This window comes from Crotalus tigris, unplaced genomic scaffold, assembly GCF_016545835.1.
Source record: "Crotalus tigris isolate CLP2741 ecotype Arizona unplaced genomic scaffold, ASM1654583v1 scf7180000023618.1514416, whole genome shotgun sequence".
NCBI lineage: Eukaryota > Metazoa > Chordata > Lepidosauria > Squamata > Viperidae > Crotalus > Crotalus tigris.
This window is the reverse complement of record NW_024100082.1, coordinates 18,809-35,258: the sequence shown is the minus strand read 5'-3', so window position 1 is coordinate 35,258 and position 16,450 is coordinate 18,809. Positions and strand designations below refer to the sequence as shown.

Genomic DNA, 16,450 nt, shown 5'->3' with positions numbered 1-16,450 from the left:
TTTGGGAATGGGATCTTTGTGAGCAAAGTGAATTTCACAAAAGCATCATTAACTAACTACCAGAAAAAAGAAGTATTCTGATTTTATGAAATCAGGCAAAGAATACCTTCAGTGTTTCTGATGCTCCCCCAGCAGAGAGTCAGTTAAAGGGGCAAGTAGGTTAAGAGAAGTGGTATGCTGGAATGCAGAAATCAGCAATGACTTAAGAATGTGGTTTGTCATAGGATCAGCTTGAGTATTATATGGTGATACTCAAAGGGAGGGAAAATGCTCAAAGGAAATAACCTTTCTGACTTGTTTTACTTTACATGATAGCTGAATAATTTCTTTAACTGAAAAATCTAAAAAAAAATTATGTATACTGCTTTATTTGACTTCCAGTGGGATGAAGAATAACAATTTTGATTAAAAATAACAAATAATTTCATCCACATTAGTGTATTCAGGCCACAGAGCCCTTTCCCAGTCAGTTGCATTACCTCTTCTTCACAGTATGAAGAAATAAAAATGTCAAGTTTCTATAATAATTCCCCAAATACAAAATATATACTCAAGGCTACCTGTTCTTGGCCAGAGCAACCGAGCCATATGGCTTAGGAAGAGATTTTATAAGAATCAAAGAAAGTTCTGCAAAATATTGGTTCATTGCATATTGCAGTTTAAAATAAATTCTGTGATTTACATTCTCACTCCTGTAAGTGCAACACAGATCAATATGAAGAGCTACTTTATTGTTTGGAGTTGATTCTTGCAGTTAAATTAAAAGTGAAAGCTATTCTGCCGACTTATTTAGATTCCCTATCCTTGCTCTTCCCAGATTCGGGAATGGATTTTTCATGGATGCTCATATCCATCATTTCTGATGACATCTTTGATTTGGTCTCTGGCACCAGACAATTAATTCCAGCAATAACCACTGGCAATCCATTCACTTTATTAAAGTGCCAACAGGCTATATGCATGCCAGAGTGCATTTTAATTCTACTTGAAAACAACCAGTTTTCCTGTGTGACTAAAAAAATCCATACACACATGGGAAGCAACCTAGTTCAACAATAAAAGTGCTTCCCTAATGATAGAATATTTGCAGACCATGAGAGAAAAAATGATTAATTGCAAGAATTAACCTAATTCGATTCTGCAGATATGCTGAAATGGGAGGGGAGTAGAGAGAAAATGGTTTCACTTAAACAAATAGATGTTGCACATTAATGGCTCATTAAGCACTTCCCTTTTGCCATTACTTAAGCAGCACTGCAGGGATGGAATAATAAATCCATAAAACATGACTTTGTCCACTTAGCATTGATAATCCAAGATTGTTATGCTCAGTCAGCTGCCTAATTTAGTAATTACAAAGGCTGGGCTGATGTAGTGACAAGCAATTCTCATGCTTACTTTCTCCCAGAGTCTTCTGCAGGAGGTCATGCTTGGCCTGGAGCTTGGTGATGAGATTTCTCCCTTCCAGATATTCCTTCAATTTCTAAAAGAAGAAAGAAAGAAAAATATATTTGAAGAATTAAAATATATTTCTCAAATATTTGAGAGTAATAAACCAAGGAATCAGAAAGACTCAAAAAGAGTCAACATTCTGCCAAGTTCCATTTGAAAACTATTTTGTGAGAAAGAATTTGGAACAAATCAACCACCAGGTTTGCTGTTTAATAACTAATACCAATATAATTAAATGCTTTCAATCAGAGATCCCTTGACGGCACAGTAGTATAAGCAAACCTTCATGGATCAGATTAGAGATGGCAGTGTTGCTTCATATAAGAACCAATCAACACTAGTAACCTTAATTTCTTTGCTTCATTGAATGATTTCATATTCTACTCTATGACTTTTAAAATAGGATTAGCAATATATTCAGACTAAGAATAGTAAAGTGTACATGTGTAACCCCATTAATAATGAAGCAAAAAATACTTGTATGCTGACTGAATTTCTTTTTATAAAAAAGAGCTCCATGTAATTCAAATAAAACATACAATGCTTTAAAAGAAACTACATATAATCCCTGGAATATCATATATCACATGGATATTTGAGGTTAAAAGCCCTCTCAGATCATTGAACATTCATCTAGTCCAGCATTCAATTAGGACTCAATTGTTTCTGGAGGAACATAAACTGTAGTTGCTATTCAATAATCAAAGACATGTTGCCCATAAATATGAGGTTGCCCCAAAGGAGCAGAGCTTCCAGTGTGACATTGCAACATTACTTTTGTCATATTGGTGAAAGTAGTGAGTTCCTGTGGATGCTGCTGGATCTGCCCTCTCTTTGCATTTTGTGTAATTTGTGTGATGATATTATTAACAAGTAACATAAATGGATGGAAGTGATTTTATTTGCTTATTATATTTGTACACTGCCAAAATTTGCTGTTCAAACAGATATACAACAATAAAAACGTAAAAGAACAAATTACAAGAAAAGAGAAACCAATTATGAATATAATAACCCCAGTCACCATTACTTTGACAGTTAATGACACACTTAATATGTAAAATATATTCATTTTAACAATTTATTGAAGGATGTCTGGGTTGACTATAGGGAAAGGCAGTTCCAGAAACTGAGGTCCATCACAGAGAAATGTTGCCTAAAGTTTCCATCAATCTCACCTCTGATGCATATGGGATATTCATCACCACAGCTACGGCAAATATATTTGGTAGATGTGTTATATGTAGAAAAGAAGGGCTTTTAAGATATGTAGGGCTTTAAAAACTAAAACCAATACTTTAAATTGTAATATTACTATAAATCAGTAAACTGCAAAATGAGAGTGAACATAAAGTTGTATGCATACATTAATACCACATCAGAATTTGTAAAGCACTGAAGATTTGGATATCCTCCAACTCGTGGGAGATGGTTGAGAGGTTTTTTTCAATTGCTTTGTTTAGGTTTATCCTTGGCAACCACTGTATGCTTTTATCTTATTATTTTTAACATGTTGGTTTCCCAGAGTTGAATTTGTGAAATCCACAGCGATATGAATTGATTTAATATATGCACACATACATTTAGGGCCCACTGGTCAAACTGAAATTTCAATTAATCCCCAAGTAAAAAGAAGCTGACACAATCTCTGCATGTAGAAATAACACAGTATCTGTCAGTATTAAATAACAACTTCCTAATTTTTCTATGTGAATAATTTACACAAATACCTAAATCAATGACCCCACCTCTTTTAGTACAATTAAAGTAAATGATCATTTGAATAAAATGTGACTCATGATGACAATGTGCACAAGTTTTCTTGGAAGCAACATATAGATTGCCACTTAATTTTTTTTCAAAAAAGGTTTACTTTTTTCCCCTAGTCTAGCCTGCAAATCTGTTTTTTCAGGTACCCAAGTACTAGACCGGTCTCATTTTACTTAGTTTATTCCCATTTTTATTTCAGAGTTCAAGGGATATACATGGAGGTTTTCTTTTATTTTATCCTTTCAACAACAAGTCTTGTTAGATTGAGAAAAAATGATCAGTTTTTCTAAATAATTTTAATTCTTGGTAAAATCTTGAAGGTTTACAGTATTTAGATTATACTTTGCATGTATTCATTTGATTTATATAAAAGCTCAAAGCAGCTTCACAACAACAACCCTGTAAGTTACATTGGACTGAGAAAGCATAAGCAAGCTGAAAGTGGACCTAAACCTGGATGTTCCCAGATTTAAGCCCACATCTTAACTATAATATAGAAATCTATACTGTGGTGACCACCTAAGACCATCTCTAAAAGGCCCCATAAAACTGGACTGGTTATAACAGAGGTGTCAAACAACGGCACGTGACATGTCACATATCACAACTTTTTTCTCATTGCCGGCAATGGAGTGGGCACGGTTTCGCTATGATGCATCCGACCCGCGGGCCGGCAGTTTGACAACCCTGGGTTATAAGAACAAATAGGTTCATATGACTCACTTTAAATATTTGAAATTACTTTGCCAAACTTCAAGGTCACAGCTCTTTTCTTCTTACAATATGTATTAAAAAGTTATGTGAATTTCAAAAGAACATAAAAGCTTTATTCAAGTACAGTGTTCTTGAAAAGCACTCAGCGGAAACTCCTTAATCTTCTTAACTGACACAGAGTTCATTAAATACCAGAGGTGTCTAAGTATCTATACTATTGACATTTTGATGTGTGTATTCCTTATTCAGTATTAATTTAAATGTTTTATATTTCAGTGAACTGATTAATTACAGAATTACAGGTGATGGCTTTTCAAAGTTTAAATAAATAGGGTTAACCCCACTGCTTTAAAGTGCAAATCAGAGCAATTAGGTTTTTAAAAGGCAGTAGGAACACATTTTGAATGAAAAAAAAAACCAAAATTTCTACATTGTGTAATGCAAAATTAAATAATTCTCAAGATAAGGATAAATGAACACTAAAGCTATCTGCACTTCCCTGAGAGATTCAGGAAACAGTAGGCCAAAGCAGTGATTAGAGCACCTTTCAGCACTGATATGTTCACAGTTCAGTGGCTTACTCCCTGCTGTCAGTCAAGACTCCATTAAAATAAATAACCACCTGATAATAAGGCAGGACAATTGCCTGCCTGGAGCCAATTTAAATTGAAAGTGATATTCTGAACCCTAAACTATTAGGTCACCTTATGAAGATATTTTTAAAAGTCCACAATGGACTCCTATTATTCCAAGCACTTTGCTTCCAAATAATGCACAAACTTGATGCTGGTTTATAAGTAAATGTGGCCTGAGAAAAAATAAATCATACTCTGCCCCATTTTGGGAGAGCAACAAATTCAAATCTAACTAGAAAGATAGTGTTTTCTCATTCTTTCTTCACCCACAAAAGAAAACTATTATCTATTGCTGATTTCCAATCTAAGACGTTATGATCATATAATAATAATAATAAAAGTTGGAAGGGATCATGGAGGTCATCTAGTCCAACCCCTTGCTCAGGCAGGAAATCCTATACCATTTCAGACAAATGGCTATCAGTCTCTTCTTAAAAACTTCCACTGTTGGAGCATTCACCGCTTCTGGAGGCACTGATAATAATCAACTGATTAATTGTTCTGTCAGAAAATTTCTCCTTAGTTTTAGGTTGTTTCTCTTTTTAGTTAGTTTCCATCCATTGTTTCTTGTCCTGCCTTCAGGTGCTTTGGAGAATAGCTTGATTCTCTCTTCTTTGTGGCAGCCCCTGAGATATTGGAACACTACTATCATGTCACCTCTTGTCCTTCTCTTCATTAGACTATTAGACTAGGGGTGTCAAACTGCCGGCCCGTGGGCCAGATGCATCACGCGGAAGCCATGCCCACCCCATTGCCGGCAATGGCAAAAAGTGCCGATACGTTGCGTAAACGCGACATCACAAGTTTGACATGCCTGGACTAGACATAACCAATTCCAGCAACCGTTCCTTATATGTTTTAGCTTCTAATCCCCTGATCGTCTTTATTGCTCTTCTCTAGAGTTTCAACATCTTTTTTACAACATGGTGACCAAATCTGATTGTAGCCACTGTCATTCAGAACCCAACACTTCTGTCCCTTTAAAATGTGACTGAACAATGTTTTAAAATGAAAAGGTCTATTATATTCACTTTGAAGGACAGGACAAGACAAGGAGTTGAAGCTGGTCAGCAGGAACTTTTGATTCTATAGCCAAAGACAGACATTTTATAAACAAGGGACAAAAAACAGAAACAAGGCTTGGAAATGAGTAACCAAATAGTTGTTGATTCAAAAAGGAAAATTGGCAAGATTCACACCTTAGGATTTGCAATATATAAAGGGTTGTAATGGAATGTGAGAATGACTTTGGAAGGGGGGGGGAAGGTGGGAGAGATGGTGCCTAAGGAATAATCAGATAAAAGGGGGAGGAGCCTACTACTAGGTAAGGTGCAGAGAAAGAAATTTAGATTCACTCAAATTATTTAGGCAATAAAAAGAGATGACGGGAGAGTTATGCTTTCAAACTTGCAAGATTCTGTTGCTGTAGTCTTACAATAAAGTAGACTTCACTCATCTTTTTTTTTTTCCTGTTTGATCTATCTGGGAGGTTGATGAATTCCTGGGTCTGGTTAGATAGCAAATTACCTGAATATATGGCTTCCTAATTCTCTGCAATAAATCTACTTACATAACATTTTAAGTCTGCTTTCTAATGTGGAGCAGGGAGGGAGCCTAACTGTCTTCCCTGCTATGAAGCCTTGCAGTATGTTTTGCCTCTCTGGCCCCTGACTAGAGAAGGACAGTCTGACTCCACCCCAGAGATTAAGAAATGACTGCAGAATTTCTTGCAAACCTACAGACTATTATTTAGATTACTAGTGGCTTTATTCCAGTATGAGAATGAAGTTGCAGTGCAAATGGATCAGTTAATTCAGACAATGAAACAAGGGGTAGAACATAATTTGCCACTAGTATTACCTCAAGGCCTTCAGTTTCTGCTTTTGAAACCCTCCAATGCTTCCTGACTAGCATAATAGAAATCTACACAAATTTATTAACTTCCTCACTCACTGTCAGTTATATATATATCTCTAAGACAGTGGTTCTCAACCTTTTTAATGCCGCGACCCCAACCGGTCATAAGTTGAGGACTAAACCGGTCATAGAACGAGGACTACCCAACCGGTTGTAAGTCGAGGACTTTCCCTGCCCGGGAGCGCCGCGCATGCGTGGTGCCGCCCCCTGTGCCGGCCGAGGCGTAGCTGGCAAGCAGCAGAGACGGAGCAGGCCGACCACCGGTAAGGCACCCGCCGGAAAAGGGAAAAAAAATGGCGGACAGCCTTGCTTGGCGACCCCCGTGAAATGGTCGATGGACCCCCAATGGGGTCGCGACCTATAAGTTGAGAACCACTGCTCTAAGACTTGAGGATTTTCTAACCAATTGCCCTTGTATAGGATTTATAATCAATCTGATGACCAAAAAAAGCTGCAGAATGAACAGTTTGCTTTCTGAGATAGAATGCCCTGGATTTGGACAACAATTTCATGATACTCTTTAGGACTAACATTTGACAATTCTATTAAACAGGTGACTACCAACTGTGAAATGTGCTGCCTACAACGCAAGAGATATTCTCAGTGTGGCAATACCTTAAAGACTTTGGCTGCATTAATACACAATCTGTTTGAGGTTGATGGAAGACTTGTATAGGAGGGAGAGGAAGACTCCACTAATCTCTTTCGTTCTTATCTTCTTCCCTTCCACCCTGACTTCAGAAGCTTCAGAAGCAGAAGCAGTTTAGCAAAGCTGTATTTTCTGCCATGAAAACCTGTACCAATACTTGAGCCCTCATCTGCTAAATATCCTACTTGTAAAGGAAGGGGATACTTTGCAAGCAGGTGCCTAGATTGCTCCAAATCTAATCTAAAAGCCAAGCCTAGTCTTTAAGTATTCACAGGCCTGAGCTTCAGGAATTAATTAAACCTACCAACAGCATATTTGCCTTCAGTAGAGGACTCTGTGGAAGTTGCCAGTGGCACCAGACTGGCACTGCTATTAGGACATGCAGTTTTATTTCTGAGCCCTTCTAGGTCAGTAGCATTACAGGATTCAGTCACTTAATCATTCCTGTAATGCTACTAACCTAGAAGGGCTCAGAAATAAAACTGCATGTCCTAATAGCAGTGCCAGTCTGGTGCCACTGGCAACTTTCACAGAGTCCTCTACTGAAGGCAAATATGCTCTTGGTAGGTTTAATTAATTCCTGAAGCTCAGGCCTATGAACACTTAAATATGTCAGTTGATGAAACAATGAAAGGACAGACATAACACCTTTTAATCCTTCCCAACTGGATGGAGGAGAAGGCATGTTCAGGTCCAAAGGAGGAGAAGACGGAGGGGGCAATATAAGAATTGATGTTACTGTGGCAAGATTCCCATACCCCCCCCAAAAAACACATTTTGTAAACTAGGGACAAACATCAGAAATCTTCAAGCTGAGAAACAAGTAGCCAAATGGCCATTGCCTCAAAAAGATAGAAGAAAGAGAGACAGGATGTAAACCTTAAGACTAGCATATATACAGAGTGGGGTTCTTGGTTATTAATAGATGGTTCTTCTTATTTGAAGAATAAGTGAATATGTGAAAGTTGGACCATAAGAAAGGCTGAGCGCCAAAGAATTGAGGCCTTTGAACTATGGTGCTGGAGAAGACTCCTGCGAGTCCCTTGGACTGCAAAGCGTTCAAACCGGTCAGTCCTAGAGGAAATCAACCCCGACTGCTCTTTAGAAGGCCAAATCCTGAAGTTGAAACTCAAATATTTTGGCCACCTAATGAGAAGGAAGGACTCACTGGAGAAGGGCCTAATGCTGGGAAAGATTGAGGGCAATAGAAGAACGGGACGACAGAGAATGAGATGGCTGGATGGAGTCACTGAAGCAGTAGGTGTGAACTTAAATGGACTCCAGAAGATGGTAGAGGACAGGAAGACCTGCAGGAACGTTGTCCATGGGGTCGCGATGGGTCGGACACGACTTCGCATTTAACAACAACAACTTCTTATTTCTCTACAATGAATTAACTTTCTTGAGTTTGCTTGGGAATTGGGAGACCATCTAAGAGCTGTATCCTGTATGAAGTGTGACAATAATGGACTGTAACACTGTCTCCCTGCTGCAGTATTACAGATAAAATTATATATGAACCTAGGCATTAAAATGCTGATACAGGAGATGACAAGATTGAGATGTATACCATTTATTCAAAATGTACCGGATGAAGCATTAATCTCAATTGTTGGATGCCAATTTGATATCAATTACATTTTATGTCCTCCTTATGCCGGTATATGCAAGCAACATTTTGAAATATGTATTTTGAACTCCAAACGATAACAATGCTAATCCAGCTACAACCTGTTCAAAGTCAAATAAAAGGACTTTAAATTATAGTACGGTTTATCTGCTAGCAAGTTCTCTGATTTAAAAAATGTGTCATCCTATACCATGGGAATCTTGCAGTGGTCTTCCTCTATAACTGCAGAGCTATGAATATCATCCTCCTACTTTGGTATTCACTTGTAGGAAGCAGCTGTCAGGAAGAATAAATAATAGGTTAATGTGTAAACCAATGTAGGTCTTCCTGCTGGGCTTTTAAAACTAAATGGAAATACTGCCTTACGTCCCATATTCCTCTCACTTTGGCTTACAAATATATATACATAACATATATTTCTGGAATCAAGAAAGCCACTTCTTTTTTAAAAAGCAACATGAACACTAAAATGGGTATTCTGCTTCAGCAGAGATATTCCCAGAATGCAATGGGAGAAGACTAGAGTATCACAAAGCTGCACTGTTGTCAGTGAGTAAACAAGGGAGAGATAATTACATGCTGATAAAAAGCAGCATGGGACTGATTACAGTCATGGTTATAAATACCTGTAGTTCCATACATTTTGTGACTCTCATGAAGACTAACAAAATAAATTAAATTTGTTAATTAATGTATTAGTTATTTCAAATTCTTTAAAATATTCCCCATTTATTTCATTTTATTTTCTTCATTATTCTATAAGACTATTGAATAAAGGTTTGGTGCATATTGCTTTTTAAAAAAACTTTTATTAAGGTTTATTATAGCATAAAATACAATGAAAATGCAGATTAAATAAAGGGACTATGCAGAATGAAGAATAAAGGACAGAAGGAAAAAATGGTAGACTTCTGACTCTTTCCAACATACCATACTAATACAATTATGACCTCATTTTTACACAACCTATAATTATTAAAAGCCAGTTCTATAAGTACACAATCATTAAATTTTCAGACTAAATTCTGAATTTCATTTTTTTCTATTTCAAACATAAAAACCAGAAGCAATATTCCAACAGAAACAAGACCAAATAATATCTCTATTTAAAACAGTTTATATCACCAAAAATCCATTTTTTCTTTTTTCCCCTCTCTTGTCGGAAGTGATATATATTTCTATTTACACATTAATCTTTCTACATTATCTTCATTTGTATTAACAAAAACCATTATATGCTTTCAAATTCTTTAACCTTAAAGGGAAAACTCTTTTATATTCATTTTAAGACTCTCTATTCATTTCTTTAAAAGTTTCATCTTTATAATTTAAATCAATTAACTCTAATGCATCTTTTAAAACTTTCTTTTAACATGCATACTTTCAAATTCAGTTTCAATAATATTTTGCAAACTGTAGGAATTACTCAAAATTATAGATAGATGATATAGATAGATGATAGATAAGAGAAAGGTGATATAGAAACAACTCACTTTATAAGCACAAAACAAAGCATTGGGAATATTAGGCATGAAGAATCAGGACCACATGTTAAGTTCCAGTTTAACTGATTAATTGCTGATGCCTATACATAGAAATCTAGTCATTTAATGGTGAGCACCATATTGGCACTAGATAAGAGTTAACAGAATTCAAAAAGACTTGGATTGCTTGTGGTAATATAACGACTCCAGGTTGATTCCTCTCTTAACTCTGTCCCAAAGTCTGCCTCTCCTTCTTCTACAGGAACTTTCTTTTAATTACATATGTCAAATCAATAGAAAATCCATCCTAACTCCAATTAGTTTATTAAATTTAAGTCACACCCTCCATCTTGTCGTAATAAAATAAATTTTTTTTCTTCTTTGGAAACCTATTAAATAAATATCAGGTTCTCTTTTTCTCAAGAGATCCTCCAATATGACTTTTTAAACAAATATGGGTTTTTGGTGCCATCTTGAATAGCTACTATTAAAGTATAAAGAAAGAAATACTCTTCTTTGTCCCTTATACTTAAAAGCTGAGGTTGCTTACATTATGCAGTTTCAAAGAACCGTCATTTCAGATTCATTTGTAAATATATATTTTATGCTACTTCAATTGGCAAGCTTACTTCTGTTAATACATCTGAACATTATAGAGTTCAGATGATTAAAATAGTTTTTAAAAGGTCTCTTAAAATCCAACAATATCCATAACTGTAACTATCTCCCTCATAATCCATATTTAACATATGATGCTGACTGCATGAGGAGATCTAAGTCACACACTGGAAAATATTGCTGCAGCTGCATGTTAAAACAGATCCCAATCTCATACATCTAGAAATAAACCCTGCCGGCTTCAAAAAGAAACCTAAGTCACAAGTACATCTGTTTTGGATTATATCTTAAACTTGGAATTCACAATATAGACTCATTACTAGAAACATTAATGCAAACCAAATTAAGAAGATATGTATTTCCAAGATGGCAGATGCTATACTTTGGTTTATTTATTAAACTTGCTTATAATGCCTCAATTTAATAATTCTAGGCAATATGCACAATACATTATCAAAATTAATACGATAACCATCTTAGCTGCCATACTCTGCACCAATCATAGCCTTCAAGGCATCTTCAAAGGCATCCCCATATAGTTTGTTGCAGAGTGAGCCTATCCAGAATGTCAACTGAAAACAATGTTTCAAGGGGTGAAGATACAAGGGCAATTCGGAAATAAACCTCCGTTTGGTTATCAATGACGGACACTCACAGATACAAACTTGTATTATACACATTAGAAAACTGAATAGCAGCTCCACAGTGCAGGAATTTAGTCTCAGTTTTCTTTGTTCCTTGTGAACTCCTGACACCAATTCAAAACCTCACAGCATTTCTGGTCTGGCTGGGGGTTATGATATATAGCTGAGTGATGATACTTTATCCCAAAACAACAGCTTACCTTTCTTTGAGGCTTAGTTTATATACTGTAGATATTAAATAACACCAGAAAGAGAATTGAGCCCTGTAGTTCTCCACGATGAAGTATTTCCTCCATGACTACAGACTGGAACTCGGATAAAAGTGGGCCCACCATAAAATCTGCTTCTAATCCCAGATGGGTTATTCAAAAGAATATCATGATTGTGTTAAGTGCTACTGAGAGTTTAACAGGAATAGGAGAGACATATTTTCCCAATCCAGAACCTGCTGAAGTTCAGCCACCAGTGTGACCAATCCTGTTTCAGAGGACTCAGGTACTTTTATTCTTTCTGTATTCCTCTACATATAATTCCTCATAAATTCCTCAACAAATCTTCCCAAAAAGGAGCAACTGAATATTAGGTGGAAGCCCCAGAGACAGCTAAACAGAGGGCATATCAGGACCTCTTTCAAGAATTATGGCATTCCACTCTCTCAGACAGTAATCAGTCACTTCTCAAATCCAACTAGGTACCCTTCAGCCACTTAAAAAGTGCTAGGCTGAACATGGCTCCAGACCAGAGTTTATACATTTATTTAGCCTATTCATCATGAAAGCTAGGTATCTATAATGTTATTACACTGTAGATGTTTGGCTGGCTAAGATTGCTAGTTCATTCAGCTCATGCTCATGCACTATCCAGGGTGCACCACAATGGGTAAACCAGCTCTGCACACAAAGCAGTTAATGATGTTCTGTGGAAGTGTTGGAGTCATCTAGGGATTTTTCTCCATCATTTTTTGCATCGCATTCAGGTTGGTCTGGCACTGTTTGGTTGGCAGAAGCTGAAGCGAGTGAGGGAGCTCACTCTATCACGCAATGCTAGGGCTTGAACTGCTGGAATGCAGACAGCCAATCTTCTCTGACCAACACATCCAGCATTTCTAAGCTGCTGAGCCACTGTGCCTCTTGCAAAGTTTATACTATACAGGGTTTTATTAATTTCTTCAGATTCCATGAGCTCAAAAGAATATTAGCTGATATTAGAAGATGTTGCTCTTGTTACTTGGCATGCTCTATCAAATAACATCTAATTCTGAACAAATATTAGTGACTATGTGTGAAGAAACATGAAAAAGCGTCACAACTGCTCTGCAGGTGTCTTGTCTTCACCTCTGTCCTAAAATATCAGGAACCAGCAGGAAACCAAAATAGCATAGAATATACAGGTGTTGATATTTTATTGCCATTATGTAAGCTGAAACTCAAGCATGTATCAGTGCTTGGTTGTGTTTGTTTATAGTTTTCAATATTGTATTTTATTTATTAATATAAAAATTATTAAATTTGTTTACCACCTATCTCGCTATAATTTTACTTCATTTGTTGCATTTCCTTGGAGGACTAATGACCCAGTTGGTATTCTTGAGTAGAAAGTAGCCTGTAAGAAAAAGATCACTGGTTGCCTCCACAGTCATTGGGCAATACCCAAAGTGCCCTCTAGAAAACCTCAGGATCCATTAAGCTCTGGGGTGAATCATCCTAATAGATCTATTGCCCCAAGGGGTCCTGTTTGCTCATGGTCTGTCATTCAATAAAGATGATTCTGAGCTTCAAAGGACATTTTGAAATACTAAAAGCATTCTACGCCCTCTAATTCTGACAGATTCCCCAAAGCATAGAAAAATTGATAATGGGCCAGATCAGCTAATCCGGTGAGCTGACAGAACAGGCTTGTATAATGTAATACCTTTCTTCTTCAGACCTAACATAAAATCCACCTAGGAACACTGCAAACCTAGGTAGACTGTCTTTTACCTTGCTCACAAAAGTGTATCATATTAAAATGCACAGTAATGTAATAGTTCATGTTCTAGTTTCCTTGCATTTATTTTCTCACACCATTAATGCTCAGTCACAACTATTTTCAGGCTGCATAAATCATATGATACTTTTAACTAAAGCCTGAAATTCATATTAAGGGTACCTGTAAGCTGGAAGATCATATGGAAGTTTATTTATCCTGGATATATGAATATGACATGACTAATGGCATATCCATTTCCTAGAGGCAGAAGGTTAATGTCACTGCCATTGGTTGAGAGCAAAAATAGTTATACAATGTGAAGAAAAAAATGCACTGATAAATTCATATTTATTTGAAAAGGGTTGAGTTTTTCCTAAAAACAACAACATGGAAGCTCATTTAATAACCATTGACACTCAGGAGACCTCAACTGCTTGTTAAATGAATCAATCCTTTTTTTTTGGGGGGGGGGTTACATTCATCTTCCATTCAAACCTTCTAATTTAATAAGGCTTTTGAAGTATTTTTATTTCTTATCTAAAAGAATGATATACTCTCCAATAAATCTATTACTAAACCAAATCCAGGATAAACCACTTTATCTGCTTAAGTAATTTGCAGAGTAGGCAGCACTTTTTAAAAGTCCCATGATCCCTATAAGAGGACCATAGCAATTTAAAACATGCAGCCACAAAGCAATGAAGCAAAGCTTCTTTACATATGTGCCAATTCACATGGGGCCACATTCCACCAGTTGGCTGTTTGGGGGAAAATTAAGAAGGGAGATGAAGCAAGTCCAAATAATAGGCCACAGGCCACATCACAGAGGCAACAACTGAGGGAGTGTCAGTTTCTGTCTTGCTGACTGGTTGAAATGTATACAAGAAATGAAACACATCAAGGATTAGAAGCTGTGTATCCGGAATGAATAAGCAGAATGACAAGATTGATACTGACAGTATTCTAATCACACTCTGTTCTCAAATGAAGGTTTTCCTAATGTTACCTCCAGAGTTTCAACCTAACATCAGCTGCTGCTTAAAAGTTGGCTGTAAATTGATCAATTATTTCCAAGGATCCTTTCCTAGGGACAGAGCACTTCTGCTTCTCTCTGAATCTTGAGACGTGAGCATTCTCAGGGATTTAGTCAGGGCTTTTTTTCTCACAGAACGCTCAGAACGGAGTTCCGGCACCTTTTTTGGATGGAACCTTGTCGGGTAGGCAAGGCAAATTGTATGATGTGTGTGAGTTCCTGCACCTTTTTTTTTTAAACAAAAAAAGCACTGGATTTAATTAATATCTGGCTGCCTCAATCCAAGTTGTCTTAGAAGATGGGCCCAGCACAGCCTCCCCTGCAGGTCCTGAGTTCCTTGTGGAACTCTACCCTGTCTTTGAATGTAGACAATTCCAGTGGAATACGATAGACACACATTTTCTTTAGTAAACATCCAGTCATTCAGAACTTTAAGTACAGAATTAAGAAGAAATGTTTCCATTATACTCAACTGCATGTGCATTTTTTTTTCTAGAAGCCTGCTGATGATTGCTTTCATTTGCTCTGTTGTACTATCTAAATTAGGCATGGAATTTTACCAGTTTTTAGTAAAGTTTTAAGAAAATATGTATCAAAATAATCTTTGAATATATTTAAAAATATTGATTTCAGCAAAATTGGAAAATTCAGTATTACCAGCTTTAGATTTTTTTTTCTCACCAGCCAAATTCATTTGACTGAACTTTGAATATATTCCATCTCTAAAATATTACTGTTTTAACACATGAAAGATGATGAAAATTCAGGGCTCTTACTGTGAAGTAGAACTGTTCAGTCTCCTGTTGATTGGCCCGTCTCTTGGCAATGCTTGGCTTACTCATGAAGGTTTCAGAAACTGTGGATTTTACAGACTCCATAGAATTGCTATACTGGAAGCAATCGGATACATCAAAATCTTCAATAGTGACAATATCTTGAATAGTCTGTAGTGTGGCTTCCATTGTTTTTTTAACCTGGCATAGAAAATGAAGAAGGAAAAATAAAAAACAAAAAGTGAGGCTGAAGCATAACTAATCCTATATTAGATACTGTTTCAACATAAAGACCTTTTGTAGAGATGCTGAGAAAGAACAAATCTAATTATGTATCTGATATACCATGAGAGGGATCATGTCCTATTTCTAGGACATGATTTCTAGATCTAGAGCAACTCCTTTTTGAGAGGGATTTCAATACACCATCTTTAGGGCAGGTGACATGTGCCTAACCCCAAAGAAGCACTGGCAATCTCCTGCTTCCAGTCACTTGTGCCTGACTTTGCCGCCCACAGAAGACAAGAAAGATTGAATTACACAGGTTGTTTAGTTGTTGGTTTAGTATTAATATTGATATTAATGTCTGCTTATCTGGGTATTGATTGTGGGTAAGTAGATGTTGTGATCTTTCAGCTTTCTGATTTTCTCTTTTGAATGTATGTTGATGTTGTTTGTCTCTATGTGCCTGTTGATGGTTGATTTGTCTGAGTACCAGGCTTCTAGTGTATTTGGACTTAACTTCTAGGTCTAGGATGCTCACAGTTTCACATCTGAAACTATGGCTGTGTCTATCCATGTATTGTATAATTAAGGACTTTTCATGATGTCCTTTGACTGCTAGCTGCTGTTGCTTGTTTTGAAAAAGGTGGTATTAAAGCATTTTTTATATGTGATTTAGCCAATTTAGATGTTCTAGGTCCTGGGTGTCCAACCTTTTGGCTTGCCTGAGCTGTAATGATTGAAGAGGAAATTTCTTGGGCTGTGTATAAAATATTTAATATAGTTAATGTATATAAATCACATAATAATATTATAATTTTGAGATCTTGTGGGACTGCGTGATTAGCTATCCAGGGCCACACGTGGCCTGTTGGCCACAGGTTGGACATACCTGTTTTAGATGTTTAGGTGGGCAAGGACCTCATAGCTAAACTACATCT

General features: G+C 36.6%; 1 protein-coding gene across 5 annotated transcripts in view; it reads right to left on the bottom strand.

The window, feature by feature from the left end:
- Positions 1–16,450, bottom strand: part of SRGAP2 (SLIT-ROBO Rho GTPase activating protein 2) — a 79,151-nt gene that overhangs the window by 44,380 nt on the left and 18,321 nt on the right. For all 5 annotated transcript variants that reach the window (XM_039320055.1, XM_039320058.1, XM_039320057.1 and 2 more), the window contains exons 6-7: positions 15,291–15,488; positions 1,399–1,483 (exon numbers count right to left, since the gene is read on the bottom strand). In XM_039320055.1, coding sequence (XP_039175989.1) covers positions 1,399–1,483; positions 15,291–15,488 — 283 coding nt within the window. The remainder of the gene's footprint in view (positions 1–1,398; positions 1,484–15,290; positions 15,489–16,450) is intronic.